Genomic DNA, 25,835 nt, shown 5'->3' with positions numbered 1-25,835 from the left:
GACTTTTGTCTAGGAGGGGTGGCTTCGGAGGTGATGGTGGGAGGAAGCCCGGGAAACCACCCCCTCCCGCCCCCTCCACCGGATGGCGGGGACAAAGGGGGAACGACCAAGCCAGCGACTGCAGGGTGTGGGGAGGTCGAGAGCCAGCCGATGGGAGCCAGGAGGAAAGGGTGCCACAGAGCCCTTGGCACCCCCAACCTGACACACACCCCTCCCTCCCACTCCGTCCCTTACCAGAGCAACTTTCTTTCCTACGACCTCAAATGCCCAGGCCCCAAACACCCGATCCCGCCGACCGGATCGGAGGCCACCAACATCGGGTCCGCTCTCTCCCAGGACCCTAGCCGCGGTAGGGTCGGGTCTGCTGCCCCCCACCCCTCCCCACTTACAGTCCCCACCCACCCGGCCCGCAGCCTGCCTGGCAGATGCTCCGCTGATATCCGTGCGGGAGACCGGCGGGAGGTGGGGGGGGTCGGGGGGAGGGTGCCTGCGGGAGGGGGTCGAAGGGCACCCTGGGGTAGTGGGCAGAGGAGAGGGATTGTAAAGCCCACCTTACTCGCCAGCTCTTTGCTCCGGTCGATACGCGCTCGCGTGAGGGATTCGATCCGAGACATAATCCCCCGATGGGGGGTTGCCGGAGGGGCACTAGGGACCCAGGCGTCCAGCTATTGTGGGGGAGGAGGGAACGGGCTGCCCAGCACACGTCGCTCTGGGGACAGGAAGTCTGACTCCCCTCGCGGCACCCGCGCCAGTTCCTCAAACCCGAGTCTCCACCCCCCTGCCCGGGCGCAGGAAGGGGGAGGCGGGGCGGAGCAGGGCGGGTACCCGCGGGACTAACTGCTTGGTCGGTGCAGGGACAGCTCGGAGGAGTAGAGCGGTTCTGTGCAAGCAAGTTGAGGGCTCCCTCCAGCGCTTGGGCCGTCCTGTAGCCCCAGAGACCGGCCTCTGAGCTCTGGTCTTCCAAAGAGCCACCGCTGCCCAGCCCCGCAGCCCTCACCCCAGCCCGGGTCCTCCTTCACCCTTCCTCCCAGTCTGCAGGACTTACAGACCCGCATGCCAGAGGATTCCAGCCGCCCCCAGCTCTCCAGGGAACCGGCAACCAGTTCCTTCCCGGCCCTCAAGCCCATCAAAACAAGCAGGAGAAAGCGAGGAAGTCAAAGGGTCTTTAGAAGGCGTTAAGGAGAGGATTTACTTCCAGAGGACAGACGGGGAGAGGAGAGAATTCTCCCGCATGCCGCGCCCCTCTGGGATGTTCCTGACCTCACTCTGTCCCTGTCCGTTGGCCTCCACTTTGCCAAAGAGAAATACTTTGTGGGGCCCCGACAGGAATTCGCCACCTTTACTAAAAGCTAAGAAGCTGAGGAAGTCCTTCCTTGGGTCTAACTACTTCTCTCTTGCAAATTAGGCCAGAACCAGCAGACCAGAAACAAGCCTGCCCGATCACTTGGGGCAGTTGGGGCGAGGCCAATCTCTCCACAGGGAGGTGGGTGGGGCAGGCTCTTTCTGGACTCTTTGCCCAGCCCTTGAGGCAACCTCCACCTTTGGTGAACTTCCTGCTCCTAGGAAAATTCCTCCTCCACTCGCTAGCTATACCCACTCACGTCGCAGCTCCTTTCTGCCTCCAAGGTCTCCCATTTCTCCGGGGAAACCAGAAGCACAGAATGGCCTGAGACAGAGTATCCCATGTTTGCAGAGTTTTGCCCAATTGTGGTACCTAAAGGTGAGGGGGAAGAGGGAGGGAAAGGGAGCCCAACCCAGATTTAGTGGCTTCCTGGCCCAGCTGGCTGGGCAGCAGGGCCAGGCTGCAGGTTTCAAGCCCAACTCAGCCCTCTTGTAGGTGCCAATTTTAGCTTCTGCCACTATTTTGGGCTCTACTGCCTCACCACTGGCTGAGCTGGTTGGGCTCCTCACCCCCAGCACCACCCCCACACTGCTCCTCTGACTTCCCCTCCTGCCTAGCAACTCCTTCACCTCCTTCTTCACCCATTCCCCTGTTAGGATCCTTATATAGCAAAGACCAGAAAAAAAGGAGCAGAAAGCACCATGCCTGTTCTACAATGGATGGAAAGAAGAAAGCAGAAAGGACTTCCCCAGGATGGTGAGAGAGACTGATTCCTCCAGGAGTGCACCTGCTGGGGAGACCTCTTGGAAGGCCCTAGGAACTCCCCCAAACCAGCCATCCAGAGGCTCCCAGGCACAGAGCCCCAGGCTTACCTACCCCCAACCCAGAGGGCAGCCAAGGCTGAAGAATGTACTAAATTTAAAAACAATCAGAAGCCAGAACCCTGGCTTCATGGCTCCACCACTGGGGGCCCAGAGACTAGAGGTGGGCTGGGACCTCAGCTTTTCTCCCAGGCCTTGAGGTGGGAGGGTTCTGCAAGCTATGGATAGAACCTTAAAGGGCCAACTCCAGTCTGAGTACCCAATAAACCTGAGACCTGAATCCCAAAGTTATTTGAGGGATCTCTCATTCCCTAAATTAAACTTAAGAGGTCTCTGTATAAAGAGGGCCTACCTAACCTTCCAACTCTTTCCTGTCTTCCACTCCAGTCTTCAGTCTACTTTCCCTGTGCTCTTCTCCATCTTAGGAGATGAGTAGCACAGAAGAGGAGATGGGGATTGGAAAAAGGAAACCAGTCTACCTTTTAAAACATCTGGGCTGCCCTGGCTGGTGTGACTCAGTGGATTGAGTGTGGGCCTGTGAACCAAAGCGTTGCCTGTTAAATACCGAGTCAGAGCACATGCCTGGGTTGCAGGGCAGGTCCCTGGTAGGGGGTGCGTGAGAGGCAACCACACATTGATTTTCTCTCCCTCTCTTTCTCCTTCTCTTCCCCTCTCTCTAAAAATAAATAAATAAGACCTTTAAAAAAAAATTCTCAAGTTAAAAAAACAAAACAAATCTCCTGGGCTTTTGTGAGCTAGACCTGCAGCTTGACTTAATTTCCATTCTCTGCGTCCTCTGGAATGGTGAGCACTTTCCCTTTCTCCTCGGCATCCCTTGCCCCTCCACCCAAACCACTTTTACCCCAGCCGCCTCTACTCCTATCCAGTGATATCTCCCAGATATTCAGAAATTATCTTTTTAGATACACAAAATAAAACCCAACCCTAATTTCTGCTGGAACCTAAAAGTGGCCACCACCTTCTTTAGCTCATTTAACTTAACAGATGTGTCCCCCACATTTCAGGGGCAAGGAACCCATCCCAGGGAAGAACCTCATTGTTAGAGTCAGAGTCATGACCAATAAGTGAACAGATAGAGCCACAGGGATGCCCGGGCCCAAGCACTTCAGTGCCCAGGAGGATGCCTGCTTTTCTCATTACTCTGGACCTTGTACATTCTGGGAGGGGATGATTAGGACATAACTGACTCCAGTGGCCATCCATCAGAAGATGGTGGAAGAAGGGAAGAGAGGGGATAACTTATTACGTTAGCTTTACTCACAGGCAGAGGTAACATTATATAGTTACAGCTCTAGGTTTGCAATACAGCTCCATCTCTTACCAGCTATGGGATCTGGGGCAAGTAACTTAGCCTCGGAGTTATCTTGTCTTTAAAAATGGAGGTTAAAATGTTTATCTTTCCCAGAGTGTTACAAGAATCAAATAGAATGACCTCTGGAAAAGTGTCTTGTCCACTCTACAATGCTAATCAGACAGGAAGAAATGAGCCCTTCCTTCTCTCACTGCTTGACCGAACTTCTCTCCAGCCCCACCCCTGACGTGTACCTGCTTATGGCCCCTGTCCTGAGCTGGGAGGAAGGGGAAGAAGAGATGTGGTGAGGCAGGCACACACATTCACAAGCATGGAAGGAAAATGGGCCAGGAGATGATGGAGAGGAGAACAAGAGGCCAGGACCAAAGATGCTGGCGTGGAAAGGTCGAGTGGGACGATGTCCTGACTTACTCTGGCTCTTTCCTGCTTCTTGTCTGGGCTCTAAAGTCTCTGCCCACATCCCCCTACACCAGGTTACTCAGCCCTTCACCAAACTGTTAGGCCAAGGGTGGACAAATGCAGACCGACTGGGACCTGGGTGGCCCCTGGGCAGTACCACTCCCCTACCATTCCCACCCCAAGAAAAGAGGGTGATTCTGCCAGCAGACTCTCCTATCCTGAACTGAGCCAGACAGCCTGTGGGGAGATGGGACTCAGACCCAAAGCCTTGAATATGCTTTGTTCTCTGGAGAGCTCTGCTCCCCCATGGTAGAAGGCAGGCCCCGCTGCCCACCTGCCCTCCCCCGACCCCAGCTTTAGGGTTCTCCAGCTACTCCTCCTCTTCTCAAGACTAGGAGGTCTCAAGCCTCAACTCCCCCGACATTGGCCTGTAGAGAGAAGGTGCTAATGACCTGGTTTTATCTCTGTCATCCCTGTCCACCCAGAGGAAGGGGAATCTTGGCTAACAGGCTGGCAGAGGAGACAGCCCTGGCACTGTGGGTGGGGCTGGGAGGAGCCTGGACAACCTTCCTGGTGAGACTCCCATGATTCTTCCAGGTGAATATGAGATGCCTTCTCTGGGGTGTCTCTCAATGCTCGGGAGCCGCCCTGGGGTGGAAAGTACATGCATGATTGGGGGGGGGGGCACCAGAGCAAGAGGGGTGGCTCATTCTGCCAGTAAATGGAGAAAGTGGAATGAATTCGAGCAGCAGGCAGAGTTCCTGGTTTTACCGGAGCCCAGAGGTTGGTAATAAGGAAGAGAGAAATGTGCCTTTACCTGCCCAGCGTCCTGGCCTTACATGGACAGGATGCGTGTGCTTTCATACCCTCTACTTCCCTGGCTGCCCCTCTGCCTATAGTCTAATTCCAACTCCTGCTGTTGCTGTACCCACCCATGAAATTATGAGTGTGAAAAGCACTTTGCAAACCTTAAGACTGTATGAAGAAGTGAAAAGTACTGCTGTAATTATTACTATGCTCAGTGGTTATGATTTCTGCTGCCCATCTCTTAGCTATGTGAGTGCTAAAGAAAGGGAGGGCTAGCCCACTGCACTCTACAGCTGCTGAGGCTCCTGGCTGTCTCTTCCAGGTGTCCACAGCTGGCTGCTAAGCTGCAGACATGGGGGAAACAGAAGAAAGGTGATTTACTAGAATATAGGGAGAGACGGCATATGTTCCCTTGAAACTTGAACATTGCCCTGAGTCTCTGTCTACCAGGGGGAGCTGGGGAGCGAGCAGATGGTAGAGCGAGGAAGAAGGGAACTGGGGAGGCAGTGGGTCCCAGGCCTCCTACTTCCCCAGCTGACTCCTACCTTGGCCTTTCCGGTCATGCCCAAGAGGAAGCTGAAGGTCCGTCGCAGGGAGGAGCCTGCCCAGCTCCCTGAGCCCCTTTCCAGTTGGCTACAGCTGCGGAAAGAGAAGGAAAAGGTGAAGAAATACTCTCAGAGAGATGGTGAGTAAAGGTGCCATGATAAGGAGAAAGAGAGAGAGAGGGGATGAGGGGAAATACTCAGAGAAAGGGTGAGGAAGAGAGAGGAAAGACTTGGAGAGGAAGGTACTCCCATCCCCTACCTCCCAGGACTTCTTGGATGTGGACACTATGGTTTCCCCGGGCCACTCTATTTATGAGGAAAACTCTAGGCTCCTCCCAGATAAATGCAGAGCCACCCTCACCCCAACCCCCTACTTAATCCAGTCCCAATCTCCTCTCTCATGCTGCTCCCAACGGAAGTGGTATGGGATGGGGGCCCTCTGGGGTGGCATTTTCCCCAGTAAAACAAGAGCCCTGTTTACGACCCTCTCTGCTATTCCCTCTCTGCTGTTCAGAAAGGGCCTCTGGGCCTAAAGCCAATAAGGACTGAATTTCCTGGGATTTCATCAGCCCCATCCCATGAGCTAATCCCAAGCCCAGAGCCAGGAGGATGTGTCAGCTGGAGATTTTCAGGACCACAAATCAGAGCTTGATATCTTAAAGGGCCCGTTCATAGTTCATACAACCACACCATCTTAGAGGTCTGACCAACTCTAATCAGGCTTCATCTGTAAAAGCCAAATAAACCCAAATAAACAGGTGCTGATTTTGCATGCTTATTGACAACTGTAGTTACTGAAATGTCCCAGTCTCTACCCAGATTCCTGAACTATGCCTTCAGCCCCTGACCTCTCCCCTCGGGGCTCTCCTTGGAGCCACTCCCTGTTGGTCAATCATCTGAGCCATCCAAAGCGGATCCTTGGTCCTAGGTCACTGTCTTTCCCTAAGGCTGTCCAACAGCCCATCTGCCTGCTCAGCTTTGCGGCACTGACAACAGCAAACAACTCCCACTGTCTTTTATTTAACTGACACCCTGGGGTCTGAATACTCCTTTTCTTTCCTTAATTTCTTCCCCATCCCATGGGCTAAGAGGAACCTTCTGGTGCCTTCCCTGGCCATTGAGAAGGGGATCAATTATATGCAATTCAGGGAGAAGGGTATTCGTCTTAGATCAGAAATGTTAAGGGGAGCAGTCTTTTAGGAAGCATTGCTCCTCCCCCAACTAGGTCTTCGAAGGGCTCCAAGTCTCCCCAAACTCACCTTTGGCTAAGGTCGGCTGCAGCAGAGGACTGGGATAAATTCCCTGCCAACACAAAAGGAGATGAGAAGTGTCCGGCTGAAGCCTGACAAAGGCGTCCAGGGCTGCTGCCCCCACCCCCTCCACCTGGATCAGGTTCCCAAGCTGCAGGTGCAGGTGACGCCATTCTGCAGGGCAAGCTCTGGGGAATAGCGAGGGAGGGCGGGGTCTGAGCAGAGCTAAAGAACTTGGGAGCCAGAGAAACAAAGCACAAGGGTTACGTGGAGAATGGGGCTGTGGACCCAATCGTCTCAGTCCTGGTTTTGGTGAATGGGGCGAACACAGGTTTTGCACTGAGCTCTAAATGCCTCATCTTGAAGACAAGGTCCACTGCAGTTAACTGTCCTATCTCTGGCAATAAGGAAAGTTGGAGAGCTTCAGGCTGTCCTATGTTCTCCTTCATTGGAAGAAGAGTGTCAGAATGCCAGAGTCCTGAATTCAGATCTCTCACTTAAATAAAGGCATTTTGGGGTTTCCAAATAGTAGTTAGACACAACCTAGGACAGCTGAACCCTACACAGCGGGACCTGAGGAGTGGTGCTGAGACAGACAGGAGAAAGGGCTACCCCTGCTTTGCTCCCCACTTTGACTCACCAGCTGGGTCTGAGCTGCCCAAGAAGCAATTGATGCTACTCATGGATACAGACTTGGAAAGCATGCCAGTGGCTGAGTGGTCCAAAGGGCCAGCAGACGGATGACAGGAACCCTGACCCTAGAATCACATCAAGAATCCTCACACAGGGTTAGGCTTCATCCATCTTCCCCCATCTTTTCACTTTCCCTTACAGCCTGACCCTTCTTCAGGGCCTCAGGCCTCTTACCCCTCATCAGGACCCGTACCTGGGATATTCCACTTGAAATAGTTGGGAAGTTCCTCCTGCTAGTTACCAGTCACTACTCTGAGCAGGCTTCCTTAATATAGAAAACATCTTAGAAAAGATTGTCCCTGAACAGTTTACAGAGGTGACAAACTCAATCTATGAAGGCCAGAGAGATAATGAAAAAAAACTGAGCCTGTCTGAGTTTAAGATAATAAGGAATAAAAATATTTATAAACCACCCACCCAACCATTAGAAAATACTTTTTTTCCCAAACCTACATGGAGTATTACAAAACTGGCTACATGTCAGGTCAAAGGCAAATTTTAATAATTCAAATAATCTGTGTCAAAGAGATCATAGGAAACAACCCAGAAGTCCCTTTCCAATAGGACAGATAAAGAATCTGTGATATATTTATACATCAAAATACTATTTAACAATAAAAATGAGCCAACCACAGCTCCCCCAACAATATGGATGAAGCTCACAAACATAATGCAGAGTGAAAGAATCCAGACACGAAAGATTTACATGCTGTATGATTACATTCCTATAAAGTTTAAAACAGGCAAAACTAATTGATATTGTTGACATATGCATATAAAGGTGGTAAATCTATGAGGAAAATCAATCTCAAAAGGCAAGAAAGTAATCATCTCTGCTAGGAAAAAGAGTTGTAAAGGGGGGTTGTTAGGGGTGTCTGGATATTGGTGAAACTCTTTTTTTTTTTTTTACTCGCTGGTTACATTAGTGTTTGCTTCCCAACTATTCATTACATTGTACATGTAAGTTTTATATGCTTTTCTGTATGTAACATTTCAAAATTTTTTAAAGTTTTGAAAAATCTCTGATTTAGAAATCTTAAAATACCAACTTCCGGCCAAGATGGAGGCATAGGTTGATAGACTTTGTCACCTGGCACAACTAAAAAAGCACAAAAACAAATTTAAAAACAAAAAACAACCAGAACTGCCAAAAAATCAAACTGTATGGAAGTCCAACAACCAAGGAGATAAAGAAGAAACATTCATCCAGACCTGTAGGAGGAGTGGAAACAGGCAACCAGGGTAGAGAGGACACGTGGCAAGGCTGCCCCTGGAGGACAAGGTAGCTGAGGCAGTGGCTGGCAGAGCAGGCAGTTCCACATTTGTGTGCAGATAAACCGGGATGAACAACTGGGGAGTGAGACAGACCACACAACCCAGGGTTCCAGTGTGGGAAAAGAAAGCCTCAAAACCTCTGGCTATAAAAACCTGTGGGGGTTTCAGCAGTGGGAGAAACTCCCAAAATTACAGGGAAGTTCATTGGAGAGACCCACAGGGTCCTAGAATGTACACAAACCCACCCACTGGGGAATCTGCACCAGAAGGGCCCAATTTGCTTGTGGGTAGTGGGAGAAGTGATGAAAGCAGGGCAAGAGCTGAGCAAGCAGCATTTTTCCCCTCTATGACCCCTCCCCCACATACAGCACCACAACACAGAGATGTAGGTTGCCCCACTCTATCGAATACCTAGGGTTCCTCCCCTTACAACCAAATAAGTGCCAAGACAAAGAAATATGGCCAAATGAAAGAACAGATCAAAGCTCCCAAAATAGAACTAAGCAATGAAGAGATAGCCAACCTATCAGATGCAGAGTTCAAAACACTGGTAATTAGGATGCTCACAGAAACAATTGAGTATGGTTGCAAAATAGAGGAAAAAATGAAGGCTATGCAAAGTGAGATGAAGAAAAACATACAGGGAACCAATAGTGAAGGGAAGGAAACTGGGACTCAAATCAACAATTTGGAGCAGAAGGAAGAAATAACATTCAACCAGAACAGAACAAAGAAATAAGAATTCAAAAAAGTGAGGAGAAGCTTAGGAACCTCCAGGACAACTTTAAATGTTCCAACATCCAAATCATAGGGGTGCTAGAAGGAAAAGAGGAAGAACAAGAAATGGAAAACTTATTTTTAAAAATAATGAAGGAGAACTTCCCCAATCTGGCAAAGGAAATAGACTTCCAGGAAGTCCAGGAAGCTCAGAGAGTCCCAAAGAAGTTGGACCCTATGAAACACACACCAAAGCACATCATAATTTCATTAGCCAAGACTAAAAATAAGGAGAGAATCTTAAAAGCAGCAAGAGGAAAGGAGACAGTTACCTATAAAAGAGTGCCCACAAGACTTTCAGCTGGTTTCTCAAAGGAAACCTTTCAGGCAAGAAGGGGCTGGGAAGAAGTATTCAAAACCATGAAAGGCAAGGACCTACATCTAAGATTACTCTATCCAGAAAAACTATCATTTAGAATGGAAGGGCAGATAAAGTGCTTCTCAGGTAAGGTCAAGTTAAAGGAGTTTATCATCACCAAGCCCTTATTATATGAAATATTAAAGGAAATTATCTAAGAAAAAGAATATCAAAACCATGAACAGTAAAATGACAACAAACAGAACTATCAACAACTGAACCTAAAAAAAAAAATAAAATAAAACTAAAACAAACTAAGCAAACAACTAGAACAGGAACAGAATCACAGAAATGGAAATCACATGGAGGGTTACCAGCGGGGGAGTGGGAACAGGAGAGAGGGGGGAAAGGTACAGCGAATAAGTAGCATAAATGGTAGGTAGAAAATAGACAGGGGGAGGGTAAGAATAGTGTAGGAAATGTAGAAGCCAAAGAATTTATATGTACAACACATGTACATGAACTATAGGGGATGGGGGAATGTGGGGGGAGTGTGCAGGGAAGAGGGGAATACAGGGGAGAAAAAATGGGACAACTGTAATAGCATAATCAATAAAATATACTTTAAAAAATTGCAAAAAGAAAAATAATGAAGTGGAACTGAATGGAAGAGGAAAATACCAGAGTGCATGGCGTGAGGAGAGTGAAGGCACGGGATCACGGAACTTCTTTGTTTCATATATGCGTGTATGTGTGTGTTGCGTAACAATGCAAATGTATTCTTTTTTAAAAATTAAATGTATTGGGGTGACAATGGTTATAAAATTACACAGGTTCCAAGTGTACGATTCTGACATGTCACCTGTGTGTTACACTGTGTGTTTGCCGCCCAAAGCCAAATCTCCTTCCGCCACCACGTCTTTGAACCCCTTTACCCTTTTGATATTCTCCTAAATTTCTCCAAACTGTTACTTATAAAAATATATTTTAAAGTCAATACATCAAAGACAGACAACAAATTTTTTAAAAGATTTTATTTATTTATTGTTAGAGACAGGAAAAGGGACGGAGAAAGAGAGGGAGAGAAACATCAGTGTGTGGTTGCCTCTCACGTGCTCCCCACTGGGGACCTGGCCTGCAACCCAGGTATGTACCCTGACTGGGAATCAAACCGGTGACTCTTTGGTTCTCAGCCCACACTCAATCCCCTGAGCTACACCAGCCAGGGTAAAAAACAAACAAAATTTTTTAAAAAGGATATTTTTAAATACCCCTTTAAATAAACTTACTGGTCAAATTATAATGGAAATTTAAAGATAGCTTATAACAACAATAATGAAAATAATACAGAACAGCTCTGGCCAGGTCACTCAGTCGGTTACAGTGTTGTCCTGATATGCCAAGGTCACGGGTTCAATTCCTGGTTGGTCAGGAAACATACAAGAATCAACCAGTGAATGCATAAGAGAAACAACAGATCAGTTTTCCTTTCTCTCCCTCTCCCTCTCTCTCTCTCTCTCTCCTCTCAAATCAATAAATAAACTTTTTTAAAAAACGAAAGAAAATATTGCAGAACAAAACCTGTGGGAGACGGCCAAAGTGGTATTTCAAGGGTAATTTGTAGCCGTAAAATGCCTATACTGAAAAAATTTTAAACTCAAAAATTAATGAGCTATGCCAACTTAAAAAGTTAGAAGAATAGCCCTGGCTGGTGTAGCTCAGTGGACTGAGCACAGGCTGCAAACCAAAAGGTCACCGGTTTGATTCCCAGTTGGGGCACATGCCTGGGTTGCGGGCCAGGTACCCGGCATGGGGTGCACAAGAAGCAGCCACACATTGTTTCTCTCCCTCTCTTTCTCCTTGTCTCCCCCTCTCTCTAAAAATGAATAAATGAAATCTTTTTTAAAAGTTAGAAGAATAACAACCAAACAAACCCAAAGAAAAGAGAAGGAAGGATATAATAAAGATAAAGCAGAAATCAGTGAAGTAGTAAACAGATAAAATAAGATAAATAAAGCTGAGTTGTTTTTTAGGCAAGTAAAATAGGCAATAAGAATAATAAAGAGAAAAAAAGAGACAGATAAAAGAAAATGGAGCCCTGGCTGGTATGGCTCAGTGGATTGAGCTCCGGCTGCAAACCAAAGACTTGCTGGTTGGATTCCCAGTCAGGGTACATGCCTGGGTTGCAGGCTAGGTCCCCAGTAGGGGGAGCACGTGAGGCAACCACACACTGATGCTTCTCTCCCTTTCTTTCTCCCTCCCTTCCCCTCTCTCTAAAAATAAAGGAATAAAATATTTTTTAAAGATTAAAAAAAGGAAATACTACCTACAACTTAATGCCAGTAATTTTGAAAATGCACACAAGACAAATTCTTTTTCTTAATGATCTCCAACTTCTTTTTAAAATCATCACCCAAGGATACATTTATTGATTTTAGAGAGACAGGAAGCAGGGGAGAGGAGGAGAGAGAGAGATAAAGGGATATGTCAATGTGAGAGAGAAACATCCATCAGTTGCCTCCCGTGTGTACCCCAACCAGGGACTAAGGATCAAACCTGCAACCTAGGCATGTGCCCTGACCCAGACTGGAACCCACAAACTTTTGGTGTATGGGATGGCAGTCCAACCAACCAAGCCACCTGGCCAGGGTGATCACTGAACTTTTTATTGGCTTCCTGCACACCTCCAAGGGGTGCCCCACTTCTGCTGCCTTTAACACCTCAGAACTTTGGTGTCGTTAACCTCTTTTCCATCCACAGTCCCGCAGGTGGTGGTCTTTTGGAATGACTGTATGGTCTGGCTGTTGTCCAGCATGTCACCGAGATTGAAGTCTTCCCCTTCTTCCAGCAGGCAGTGGTAGTGACAATCTCAGTCTCCGACTTGACCTTGATGTTCAGCAGATCTCAGTACTCCTCGGCCTGGCGCTGCCCCTCTGGCCAGGTCTGGGCCAGCTCTGACTGCAGGTACAGCAGGACCCTGCTGAGCTGCTCCATCTGCCTGGCATAGCGTGTCTCCACTTCCTTTGAGCTGTTCTCCAAACTGGCCTTCAGATTTCTCACTGAGTCCAGGTTAATCTCTAAGGACTGGTGTGTCGTGGCTCAGCGAATGTCACCTCAGCAGCTCCTATCTCAGCGGTCTGCGGGGCAATCACAGTGGTGTGCTCCTCAGTCTGCTGGGACCAGTACTTGCCTTGCTCCTCTCAGTTCTTCTGAGGCAGCTCATCATACTGGGCCTGGGCGTCCATCATGAACTTGCTGAGGTCCTGAGATTTGGGGGTGTCTAACTCCACAGTCAACCCAGAGTCGGCAATCTGGCTTTAAAGACCACGTACTTCCTCCTCATGGTTCTTCTTCTTGAAGAGCAGCTCCTCCTTGAGATCCTCATTCTCTGTCTCCAGGTGCAGCTGAGTGACATTGGTGTCATTGGTGACATCAATGATCTTTTGGAGCCAATTGATGTCACTCTCCACAGACTGGCGTGTGGCAAGCGCCATCTCATACTTGACTCTGAAGTCCTCAGCAGAAAGGTGGATATTGTCCACAGAACTTGCAAAAATTTAAGCCCTCAGGTCCTCAATGGTCTTGAAATAATGCCCCCAGTATCTGACCTGGGGTCCCTTCTTCTCCAGGTGTCCCTGGATTTTGATCTCCAGTCTCCAGTTATCAGTCTCCAGGCTTCTCACCCTCTCCAGGTAAGTGGCCAGGCAGTCATTCAGGCACTGCATAGTTTCCTTCTCGCTCTGGATGCCCCTGTGCCCACCAGAGTCCCGGCCATCTCCACAGCCAAGCACCTAGATCTCCAGCTGCCCTGCCTGCTGGTGGAGTGGGACACAGAGATCTAGGAGCCAGAGCCCCCCATGCCTGCATAGATGCTGGCCATGCTGCTGGCCAGCCGGTACCCGGTGGCTGAAAGACTGCACGGAGCCCAGGGTCCAGGAGTTTGTGGAAAAGCTGAAGCATGTGCTGAAGCTCATGTTCAAGGAGGAAGGTGAGAAGCTGAGACTCCAGTTCAAGTAGCAGGCAGTCAAGACAAATTCTTTAAGAGATGATAGATAGATAGAGAGAGAGAGAGATAGATGATAGATAGATAGATAGGCAGATGAAATAGAACGTCTGAATGGTCCTAATAAAGAAATGGAATCAGTAGTTAATCTTTCTATAAATAAAACACACCAGGCCCAAACCAGGTTTATAGGCAAGGGACAGATCTTTTAAGGAATAGGTCACTGAAATCTTACAGATAGAGTTAAAGAGTTTTTGTTTTTTAGGGTTACAAACTCTTCCAAAGCCTAAAAAACAAAAACTCTTTAACTCTTTCTATAACGTGAGTATAACCTTGATTCTTAAACTACACACAGATAATACAACAAAGGAAAATTATGGGCTTATCCTTCTTATGAACATAAGCACAAAATTCCCAAACAAAATAGCAAATAGCTCATAGCAAACTGTAATAGATTTTAAATGTCCTGTTTGCAGCTGCTCCCATCAAGGAGGAGTCTATTTCTCCACTTTTTCATTCTGGGCTGGCTTGTGACTTACTGTGATGAATAGATGGCGGCAGACATGGCATTATGTGATTGTTGAGGCTTGAGAAACCTTAAAATTTTCACTCTTGTTCACTGGGAATACTATTTCCACATGAACAAGCCTAAGCCTAAGCCTCCCGGAGAGACTATGTGGTAAGAACCAAGGTATCAAAACTAGCAGCTTGCTAACCGACAGGCACGAGTATGGCCGTCCTTGACCATCAGCCCTATTCAGGCCACCAGAAAACTGCAGTCGCACGAGTGAGCCCAAGTGAAACCAGCAGCAGAATACCCAGCTGAACTCAGTCCAAATTACTCATCCACAAAATTGTGAAGAAAAAAAAGGCTAATGTTTCAGAACACTAAGTTTAGGGCTGATTTGTTATGCAGCAGTGGGTAATCGATCCACAAAAGAAATCCAGCAACGTAAAAAAAAGTTAACCCAACACGACAAAGTCAGATTTATCCTAAGGATACGAGGGTGGTTTCCTATAAGAAAAATCTTTCCATGTAATTTTCCTCAATGACCTTTTTTTTATCCTCACCAGAGGACATGCTCATTGATTCTAGAGAAAGGGGAAGGGAGGGAGAGAGGAGAAGAGAGAAACACTGATGTGAGAGAAAACCAAGAGAGAGAGGAACATGGATTGGCTTCTTCTTGCTTGGGCTCTGACCTAGAATTGAACCCATGACTTTTGGTTTACAGGATGATGCTCCAAGGAGCTGAGCCACACCAGCCAGGGCACCTCAATGACATATTAAAGGAGAATAAAACACAGCCATCTCAGTACAGGCAGGAAAGCATTAGATAAAATTCAATATTCACTCATTGTAAAATCAAAGCCTTGGCAGTTAGGAATAGAAAGAATCTTCCTTAACCTGATCAAGAGTATCTTTCAAAAATCCACAGTCAAAAATCAATTCCCGTAGTGAAACATAAGACAAACTCCCTCTAAAATCAAAAACAAGACAAAGGATACCTATTATCGTCATTTTTTAAAATTGAATTTATTGGGGGTGACATTGGTTTGCAAAACCATACAAGTTTCAAGTGCACAACTCAGTAAAACATCATCTGCACCCTGCCTCGCGCACCCAGTCGTCTCAAGCAAGGTCTCTTTTCGTCCCACCTCTACCTACCCCCTGCCCGCGTTACTACCATTTCTATTCCGCACTGCCTTAGAGTCCTAGACAGCATAGTGGGGCAAAAAAAAAAGAAGAAGAAGAAAGAAAGAAAGAAATGAAAGGATTAAATATTGGGAAAAAAAGAAACAAAGCTTATGTAAAGATAACATAATTGTCTGCTTACAAAAATGAATGACTGTAATTAATCCAATTTCATTTCAATAAACCACAAATGTGATTTACACATAAGAAAGCATTTATAATTGCAACAAAAACTATAGAAATGAATTTAATAAATATTGACAAGACCTGTATGAAGAAAACTAATATTTTATTAAAAGGCATATATATATTTTTAGAAAGCCTAACTCCATAAATATATTATTTTTAAGGATAGGAAGATTCAATATTAGAAGGGTGTGAATTTGTCCTAAAATAATCTTTGACTTCAATACAATCTCAATCAAAATCTAGCATGAATGTTGTTTTTTAGAAGTTGACGAACTGATTCTAAATTTCACATAGAAATGCACAGGACCTCCAATAGCCAAGACAATCTTTTAAAAAATAATAAGTGAAGGACTTACGCTACTACATTTGTAAGGCTTACATTTAAGCTACATTAATTAAGGCGATGTGATATTGGCATAAGGACAGACAAACATATCAATGCGACAGAGAGCAAAGCCCAGAAATAGACTCACACAAATATAGTCACTTGATTTTCAACCAAGGCACTTTAGCAATTCAATGAGAAAAATAAGGATTTTTTTATTGGAGCAACTAAATATTTATATAGGAAAACCACCACAAAACCTGGTTTCCAGCACATACAAGAACCCAGACAGCTCATAGAGCTAAATGTGAAGGCTTCTAAAGGGAAATATTGGAGAAAAATCTTCACATTCTTGGAGTAGGCAAGATTTCTTAAACATGATCGAGTGCTTTTGATCACGTTTAAGAAATCTTGCCTACTTAAACATCAGCACTTAAACTTTATCAAAAATTAATAGACAGAACTTTATCTAAGTCAAAACTCATGCTCATTAAAATACGCTATTAAAGTAAAAATGCAAGTCAAAGCCTGGGAAGAAATATTCATAGTACACATATTTGACAAAGAACTCAAATCCAGAATATATAAAGAACTCTATAAATCAATAAGAAAAAGATAAGCTGTTTTAAAATTTAGGTAAAAGACCTGAATAGACTTTTCACAAAAGAAGATGTTCAGACGGCCTGGAAGGATAAGAAAGGCCCTGGCTGGTGCGGCTCAGTGAACTGAGCACCGGCCTGCAAACCAAAGCATTCGATTCCCAGTCAGAGCACGTGCCTGGGTTGCGGGGCCTGTGAGAGACGGCCGAGTGATGTATCTCTTGTGCATCGATGTTTCTCTCTCTTTCTCACTCCCTTCCCTCTCTCTAAAAACAAATTAAAATCTTTAAAAACTATATTTTTTAAAAGAATATAAAAAGGTATAACAAAATTTTTCAACTGGGACATGCAAATTAAAACCACAATGAGATACCTCTAAGACATCCACAAGAATGGCTAAAATTCTTGCCAAAAGAAATATAATATACCTAAGAATAAATCTAACATATATCTGCAATATCTCAATGGAAAAAAACTGTAACACTAACGAAAGACATGAAATGGAGACGTATACCATGAAAACATGAGTAAGAAGAAGCAATGTTGTAGACGTCAAATTTCCCCAAAGTAATCTTTAGATTTAATGTAACTCCATTCAAAATCTCGAAGTTGCCCTGGCTGTTGTGACTCAGCAGGTTAAGCGCAGGCTGCGAACCAAAGGGTCACAGGTTGGATTTCCAGTCAAGGGCACATGCCCGGGTTGCAGGCCAGATCCCCAGTTAGCGGGGTGCAAGGGGTAATCGATCCATGTATCTCTTGCACATCAGTGTTTCTCTTCCTCTTTCTCCCTCCCTTCTCCTCTCTCTAAAAATAAATAAAATCTTTTAAAAAATAAAAATAAAAAGCAAATGAAAAACACAATAGAGAGTATTAGCAACTCTGGCAAACTGGAGAACACAGGTCCCATTTCAGGACATCTGAATTTTTAAAAGTGTAAACACCCTGCTAGCCAAACAAAATAAATTTTGGAGCTAGTCTTGGCTTGTGGGTCCTCAGTCTGCAAGCCCCAGACTAGCTTAATGAGTCTCAGACTTTCCGTCGGTAGACTGGTGGAGGACTTAAACGCACTTGCTATTGCAAGAAGAAACAAAAACCCCAAACATACAGACGAGGAGAAATCTAAGCAGATTGCTTAAAAACTAGATGGAGAGAGGAGGGGAATCAAAGCAGGAAGGCAGAGAGAAACACTGGGGAAAGGGGGGAAAGAGGTAAACACATAGTACCCAGTAGGGAGGAAGTAGGCAGGAGAAGAGAAAGGCAGGAAAGGGGGAAAGCAGTATGAAGGAATGCAGGAGAGAAGAGGAAAAAGAAACTCATTTCTCACACTTATGCTGTGCGCCAGCCTCTGTACTTCGACAATTGTTTTTCATGTAATAATCACAACTTTAAAAGATTGTTTTTATTATCCTGACTTTCAGAAAGATGAAATAAATTGTTCAGCTGGTAAGTGAAGAATTAGGAGTCAGTTTGATTCTGAAATCTTGTTCTTTCTACCACATCCTATTGAAAGGGAGGTGAGGAAGCCAGGCAGAGATGCTCGTGGAGACAAGTGGGTAACGGGCAGGACGGGTCCTGCTGCTCCCCTGGGGGCTGCAACATGTAACATTCTCCTTCTCTCAGCCTCTCCCCCAAAGCACAGGCACCCAGAACAGGCTGGGATTGGTTCCCCTGGCCAGCTAATAGAAGAGCTCAAAGAGAGGAAGCCTTTCAGTCACCAAGCTTGAGACATTTCTGTGTACTCAGGGACCCTTAGCTGGCCAACCAAGGGGTATCTTTAAAGCTCTTGTGTACCCTCAGTGGTCCACGGGTCTTGTTTTGAAATCCCTCAGCTGTGTACCCTTTAGCCAGAAGGCTGGGCAATCTCTATTTCTCATCCAATAATCCTCTGATTATCTTGCTAGAGAACTACTGTCCTTCAGGTACCAGATGCCTAGTTGCATCCCATAATAAGTTCAGCTTCAAATCTGAGAAGTGGTTGTAACAACTAGGAGAACAGGGGCCTTTTAATAAGAGATGAACAGAGATTCCCACATCAACATAGAGACGCAGACCCAGGAAGGAAGGAACAGAGAGTCTAAGAGAAAAGAGGCAGAGACAGGAGACCCAGAGTGGGGGCCTGAGCACGCAGACCCAGGGAGCAGACGGAGGGGCACAGACAATAGACTCAGACTGGGTGGGATGATCTGCAGTTGGAGTGATGCCTGGGCACAGAGACCCGGCAGCTGGCAGAACAGAAGAGGCGCAGAGTGAGGGCTGGACAGGTAAGGGGAGGAGGTGGGGGGCTTCCTGGGGATTTGTCTGTCCATACCACACCGGAAGATTGGCCACTTTGGTGCTGCAGTTCCAGAAATGTGTCCAGGTCCTCTTGGCTCTGCAGTGAGGGAGCCTTCTGGGGGCCTGCGCATCCCAGGGCCTGCAGTTTGCTCCTGAAACACACATTGCCACCACTGCCCTCTGTATCCAGTGGCCAGTGACGGGCACCAGAGAGGAACACCGCCTCAGCCCAGCCCTGTTGCTTGCCCCCCAGCCCAGCCCAGCCCTTCCTGTTGGCACTGGTGCAGCCCAGACCCGAACTGGCCTCCTTCCCTCTGGGGCTGTGCTTGCAGAGCTGGCGGCAGGCAAGGGTGGCCTCTGGTGGTCAAAAGGCAGTACTGCCCTCCAGAAGAAAGCTAGTGTTCAGGGTAGGCAAAGAGCAAGCTGGATTCTCATTCCTTGCGTGCTTTCTAAAGCCAGCTTTTGTCCCTATTCATCTAAATGGTGTGACCAGGGATCCCTTCTCTCTACCCATGGGGCATAATTAATGCCTGATAGGAAAAGGTAACACCCGGAAGACCTGTGGTACAGTTGGTACCACATAAGGGGTACCCAGGGCATCTGTCTTCAACAGGCTGCTCTTAGGAAGGTGCCATAAGCCAAGGCTTTTCACTAGAGTTTCCGTCCAAGCCAGTTCATGGACGAGGCACAGGGTCCTCTCCCCTCACCCACTCAGCCAGCCCTGCCCGAGAGCCAGAAGAGATTAGTCCACTCACCAGAGCTAAAGAACCGTGTGCAAGACCATCGCCAAGGCAGAGAGACAGGGCCTTTGCGTCGCTAGCAGGCCCTCAGAATAGCCACCCACACTGAACTCTTTATGCTGACCCCCAGGCCTTCTCTTTCTGAGTTCCTCTGTCTTTGAGGAAGTGGTCAGGGATTTTCCAGGAGAGAGGAAGAGAGGGGTCCCTTTCTTCCCATCTGCGAAGCATACGCTGCCCTCTGAGCAAGACCGCGCTCCCCCCACTGAGGGTGGCACTGACATGTCCAAGACATCTCGGACAAGGACAGAAAGGTGTGCAGGTCCTCTTGGCTCTGCAGTAATGGAGCCTCCTGGGGGCCTGCACAGCCCAGGGCCTGCGGTTTGCTCCTGAAACACACATCACCACCACTGCCCTCTGCCCTCTGCCCTCTGCCTCAGCCTGTAGCAAGTAGGCAGCAGTTTGGGAAAGGGGTGAGTTCAGTGCCCCGATCCTGGGACCAGTTCTTTCAAGAAACCTCCCAGTTCTCTGGACCTCAGTTTCCCCATCTGTAAAATGAGCAGATTGGGCCATATGATCCCTGAATCCCTTCCAGCACCGCACCACTGTATGTTCTTTGGAACCCAAAGTAGGAGGTGGAGGGAACAAGACCCAAGAGTCCTGACGCTCACCCCAACTCTGTAGCTCCCCCTCTCTATTTCCGGCCCACTGCCCTTGAGACCAGGTAGAAAGGAGGAGCTAGAAGCATGAGGGAAAGCCACACTTTGAAAGGCAGGGTCCATCTTCCCCAAGCGCTCACCATAGGTCTGGGTTCTAAGCCTTCAGGGAAGGAACCAGGAAGCCGCGTCTCTTTAACCCCTGTCATTATTTTCCAACCAGGTCTAGGACTTAGGGAAGTAGGGACAGGAGGCCCTGCGGATTTACCTGCTCAGTGGATCCTGGTGCTCCCTGTCTGGCCCCCAACTATGTCTTTTGAAGGGGTCGTAGCTGTGGCTACGGGAATAGAATGCTCCCGATCTTCGGAGGGGCACAGCGTGGAAGCCATCTCTCTCCTTTTTCCCCCCCTCCTCTTCCTCCTCTTCCTCCTCTTCCTCCAGCTGCTCTCTGGATTCAACCACAGACAGGCAGCAGTGAATGTGGTCTTGGGACACCAGGTCTCCACCTGTGATGGACACCTCTGGGGCGTCTCTGTTCATGGGGGGCACACGCAGGCCAGTCTGAGTCAAGAAGACAGAGAAGGGTGAGCAGGGTTCTAGAACTCTGGAGCCTTAGAACTAGAAAGGTGTCACAGTCAGCCAGGCCTAGAGCGCTGAGTCACCCTCCCATTACCAAGGCAGAGAATTGGAGAGCGTCTGGCTCAGGACCACAGCAGGGATGTGTACGGCCCAGTCCAGGACTTGGGCTTTCTGAGTCCCAGCCTAGTGGCCTTTCCCGTTCATAATGACACCCTGGGTCACTCACTACTATATCTTTGGTGAGCACCTCTGCGGCAGAAAACTAAGCTGAGCAAAGAGAATTAAATATTGTTCCTACCTTCAAGTGAGTGGCACGCATGCGCTTGCGCACGTGTGAACACAGACGAAAGCACAAATCACAAATGACTAACGGGCCAGAGGATGCCAAATGCCACAAGAGAAGTTTCAACAAAAGGCCTTGTGCTATCAAAGGAATGAATGTCCTCCGGTTGGAGGACTCAGGAAAGGGAGACAGAAGGAAGGTGACAGCCTTTGAGACGGGCCTGGAGGGGTGGAGTGGTTAGGACTGACCAAGTTGGAGAGAGAGGAGTCTAGACAGATAAAACAGTAGGGAGAAAAGGCTCACGAGTAAGAGAGTGTTAGGATTTCTTCTAGAGCTGGTTATATGGGGAGTAAGAGCACTGTTATGACGTCTCCCATGGAGCAGCGAGAAGGGCTTCAAATTCAAACATGAGGCAGTTCCTTCTCTTTCCCAGGCAGGCACTGTTCACGCTGCGCAACACTTCTGGCCGCCACCAGGGCTTGCCACAGGGTGTCTCAAAGATAAGAACCCTCAGGTGCTCCTAAAGTTGAAAATGATAAGCCCATTCCAGGAAGAAGTACCAAATACCAGAGTGCAAAGGTGGTGAAGGGGTGGGGAAGGAGCTCACATTTACTGCAACCTCTGAACACCTCACTTCCAGGTCCAGTCACTCTGGGCCTTCTTCTTAAAATGAGTGTCCCAGGTTCCCCTTCTCCCAGGACCACCCCCGGCTGCCGAGATGGTGGGTGTACCCAGGAGGACCAGGAACCAGGGAAGCAGAAAACTGCCTCCTCCCAGGCTTTCTAGGAGGGTGTCAAGCCTCCTCACGTTATCTGATTACCACACCCACCTAGGAGCCTCCAGCTTGTTGAAAAATCGTTCCTTCAATCTACTTTTGCCTCTCACTTCAGTCTGTGCACTTCCCCCATGCCCACCAGGACTGCTGAGAAGGCACTCCACCTGTCTCCCACAGGGGGGAGGAGACAAGTTCTCAGGCCTCTGCAGTAGCATTCTGCTGCCCTGATGGGCAGATTCGAGGATAAAAACAGGCCTAGGAAACCCCTTTGCCCATCCATGATCGCAACATCTGGGAGCAATGAAGAGGGCACCCCTCAGCAGCCATCGGGAGGGACCCTCTCTCTCCTTGTCTGTAGACTTGGGCCCCCTGCCATCTGTAAACAGGATGTGCAGATCTGCAGGGAGCAGGACAGAGCCCGAGTGCCAGTCCCTGCCAGGCAGTGGTTTCCAAAGCTAAGATTTGGGGAGAGAGGGGGGTTCACCAAAAGGATTGTGAGAAGCAGGAGTGGAGGGAAGAGTAGCAACTGGCAGTGCTCACTAGGAATTGTGGAGTGGGGACTGGGAACAGGACAGAAATTGAGGGGCACTGAGGGGGTCTGGCATTCAGTGACCTCATGAAAGAGGAAACACTGCTTGAGCTACACCGCTTGTACCCAGTCTCTATCTGTTATCCGTGCCCCAGTTCTGCCCACAAGGCTGGATTTGGCAAGATTAATGACGCGCAGTGACCTGAAGCTTTTTCCTTTGCCTCTATCCCCAGAGATGCCACCTGCTGGAGATGGTACCCTGCTACCCTGGCCTGGTTGGTGGACAGATCCAATCCTGAGATCTTTACGATCTGAGATCTCACCCTTCTTCCTCCACCTCAGAACAACGGGATTCTGGCCTCTTCTGAAAGATCCCCCCTTTTCCAGCATCTTTGCCATTTCATTCACAGTCTCTGCCCTCTGGGAAAATGGAATCCATTCCGCTCCTTCTCCTTCATATCTTCATTCCATTTCTCAGAAAGTTTTTCGTGTTTCCTAAGTTCAACCCCTCCATATAATGTCAATAATTTTATTCTATTCTGCAAAGAGATAAGGTTCTCTCAATTCCTTCCCAGAGATATCCCCTCCTCCATTTCCTGAAATTCAAGCTGGGGCCTCCACTGCTGTGTTCCTCTTCTTATTCATTCATTTATTTAATTTGTTTTTCCTCACCTGAGGACATGCTTATTGATGTTAGAGAGGGGAGAAGGGAGGGAGAGAAACACTGATGTGAAAGAGAAACATTGATCAGCTGCCACTCATATGCACTGGGACCAAACCTGCAACGTAGGTATGTCCCCTGACCAGAACGGAACCCACAACCTTTCGGTTTACAAGAGGGTGCTCCAACCAGCTGAGCCACACTGACTATAGCTTCTTCTTTAAAAAAAAAAAAAGTTTTTAAAAATTGATTTTAGAGAGAGGGAGGCAGAAAGAGAGAAACATCAATTTGTAGTTCCACTTACTTATGCATTTAATGGTTGATTCTAGTATGTGTCCTGACCAGAAACTGAACCCGCAACCTTGGCCTATTGGGACAACACTCTGACCACGTGGCTACCTGACCAGGGCTTCCCTCCTCTTCTTGTGTTGACTCCCCCAGCTCCCCTTCTGCCTTCCCCTATCCTCTTGAGCTCAGGAAATTGTACAAGGGAGCAGCCAGGGAGGGCTGGGTCTCACACACTGGTTTTATTTAGCTCCCGAATGGGATCACATCACATCATTGTTTCTGCTGAGCAGAGAGACAGAAGGTGCTGAAATACCACAGGTCTGGGAACCAAAGCCTGAAATGGGTAGGGGAAGAAAGCAAGAAGAGCTCTAAGAAGCCTCTTGAAGTCCTGGTCAACTAGCTCAGTTGGTTAGAGCATTGTCCTGCTGCGTCAAGGTTGCAGGTTCAGTTCCTGGTGAGGACGTGTACAAGAATCAACCAATAAATGCATAAACAAGTCGGTGTTTCTTTCTCCCTTCCTCTCTCTTTGAAATCAATTTTTCTTTAAAAAGGCCGTTTTACTTATGTTCCTGCTCCTGGATTAGATGGTTTCCCCACTAGCACAGACCCTCCGTGTCTCTGCCCCACCTCTGAGTGTGTAACCTCCACCAACTGATTCTAGGTGGTGAGGTGGGAGCAAATAACATTTTAATAGAGAGAGACATCCGTTATTCAAAACTCTGAGACCATATATATATTTTTTTAATTTTTTATTTTTGTATGATGTTATAGTGGATTTGAAGCCCATCAGATTCACTAGTTCTGCCACCTTCAAAAGCCACATGACTTGGGAACTTGCTTAATGTTTTTGAGCTTCAGAATCACCTGTAAAACAGGATGAGTCCTAACCAGTGTGGCTCAGCTGGTTGGGTGCCGTCCTGCAAAGCGAAAGGTGGATGGTTCAATTCCCATTCAGGGCACGTGCCCGGGTTACGGGTAGTGTCCCAGTCAGGGTGCGTAGGAGAGGCTACTGATTGATGTTGCTCATTCACACCAATGTTTCTCACCCTCTATTTCTCTTTGTCTTCCCCTCTCTCTACAGATAAGTGGTTTTTTTTAAATGACAATGATAATACCAAGGTTATAAGGATGTTGACAGACTTAAAATGCTAATATATGTTATACAACCAAGATTGTTCTTGCACCATATTAGGTACTTAATAAATGCTACTATTATTGGGGGTTTTTTTGTTGTTGTTTTGGTTTGTTTTTTTATCAGGGGCATAGAGAAACAGAGAACTGGAGAAAGGAAGGCCCAAAACAGAAGCTGAATAGGTATATGATGGTTTCTCCACCATCCTCTCTTATAAGAGAGAAAGAATAAATAACCCATAGGCCAACAAGTCACAATTGTGTTGGGAACTAATTATCATAAATAACTCCTGATAGAAATAGAGTGCACACAACCAAAGCAAGACGGAGCAACAAGAAACAGCTTTTCTGTCCTGGCTGGTGTGGCTCAGTGGATTGAGCACCGGCCTGCAAACCAAACGGTCGATGGTTCCATTCTCATTTGGGGCACATGTCTGGGTTGCGGGCCAGGCCATGTCCCCAGTGGGGGGCGTGCATGAAAAGCAACCACACATTGATGTTTCTCTCCCCTCCCATCTAAAATAAATAAGTAAAATCTTAAAAAAGAAGAAGAAGAAACAGCTTTTCAGTCCTTTGGGCCCCTGATGAACCCTGATGAAGCTGTCCTCTCCAAACAGCAGGGAGGGATAGAGTGGCCCTAGCACTTTGAAGCAGGGGTGGATAGACTGCAGCCCATGGGCCAGACTGTCCTGCTATCTTTTTTAAGTGGTTGGAAAAAATCAAAAGAAGGATACTACTGTGTGACCCATGAGGATGATACGAAATTCAAAGGTCAGTGCTCATAGAGTCCCTCTGGAACGCAGCAACGCTCATCCTCTTAGAGCTGCTCCCGGGCTATCTTTGCAGCACGACAGCAAAACGGCTAGTTGCAACAGAGACCTGTGGCCCACTAAGCCTAGAACATTTATTACCTGGGTCTTTGCAGAAAAAGTTTGCAGACTCCTGATTTAGAGCAACTGGGTCTCTAAACCTCAGGGAGGAGGAAAAAGAGATCAAAGACAGACCTCAAGGCTCCCTGCACCCAACCAGTCATTCTGCCACAAGCTGGGGGAGAAGGGACATTGAAGACCCCAATCTACCCACTTCCTAAACAGCCTCTGCAGCCTACAGGGGAAGTTAACCCGTAAGTGCCCACATCAGCTTGTGGGGTCCTCACCATTTCTAAACACCTCATTATCCCTACTTTTCATTAGAAGAAATGGGCAGGGCAGAAAGGTAAAGTAACCTGCTCAAGGTCACAGGGCTACCGCGGGGGGTGGGGGGGGTGGGGGGTGGGGGGGGTGGGTGCTGTGCTGAGTTTTCAAAGCAAATTCATCACACTATAGGGCCTGAGTTCTTTTCTTTTCTTTTTAAGATTTAAAATTTATTTTTAGAGAGAGGGGAAGGGAGGGAGAAAAACATCAATGTGTGGGTGCCTCTCACATGGCCCCCACTGGGGACCTGGCCTGCAACCCAGGTATGTGCCCTGACTGGGAATCAAACCAGTGACCCTTTGGTTCGGAGCCTATGCTCAATCCACTGAGCCACATCAGCCAGGCCTGAATTCTTTTCTGAAACCAGAAGAGAAGCCATC

General features: G+C 47.5%; 1 protein-coding gene and 2 long non-coding RNA genes across 8 annotated transcripts in view; 2 read left to right on the top strand and 1 right to left on the bottom strand.

Annotated features, from left to right (window-relative positions):
* The window catches only part of ARHGEF2 (Rho/Rac guanine nucleotide exchange factor 2), a 50,759-nt gene that overhangs the window by 22,522 nt on the left and 2,402 nt on the right, over nucleotides 1–25,835 (bottom strand). For 4 of the 6 annotated variants that reach the window (XM_053914570.2, XM_053914571.2, XM_045204614.3 and 1 more), the window contains exons 2-6: nucleotides 20,285–20,577; nucleotides 18,658–18,775; nucleotides 7,138–7,255; nucleotides 6,507–6,549; nucleotides 5,248–5,341 (exon numbers count right to left, since the gene is read on the bottom strand). In XM_053914570.2, coding sequence (XP_053770545.1) covers nucleotides 5,248–5,341; nucleotides 6,507–6,549; nucleotides 7,138–7,255; nucleotides 18,658–18,775; nucleotides 20,285–20,556 — 645 coding nt within the window. In that variant the 5' untranslated portion in view covers nucleotides 20,557–20,577. Of the gene's footprint in view, nucleotides 1–551; nucleotides 746–5,247; nucleotides 5,342–6,506; nucleotides 6,550–7,137; nucleotides 7,256–18,657; nucleotides 18,776–20,284; nucleotides 20,578–25,835 lie in introns of those variants that run through there. The other 2 variants (XM_024574075.3, XM_045204635.2) reach the window with 1 other exon arrangement.
* On the top strand, nucleotides 149–3,040 carry LOC123480874 (uncharacterized). The gene is made up of 3 exons (XR_006657010.2): nucleotides 149–349; nucleotides 1,032–1,720; nucleotides 1,999–3,040. It is a non-coding gene; the product is annotated as an uncharacterized lncRNA (long non-coding RNA).
* Nucleotides 5,280–24,332, top strand: LOC123480873 (uncharacterized). Its single transcript, XR_006657009.2, has 3 exons — nucleotides 5,280–5,387; nucleotides 13,170–13,232; nucleotides 22,416–24,332. It is a non-coding gene; the product is annotated as an uncharacterized lncRNA (long non-coding RNA).

The sequence above is a fragment of the Desmodus rotundus genome, chromosome 12 (assembly GCF_022682495.2).
Source record: "Desmodus rotundus isolate HL8 chromosome 12, HLdesRot8A.1, whole genome shotgun sequence".
NCBI classification, from domain to species: Eukaryota; Metazoa; Chordata; class Mammalia; order Chiroptera; family Phyllostomidae; genus Desmodus; species Desmodus rotundus.
This window is presented reverse-complemented; position numbering and strand designations above follow the sequence as displayed.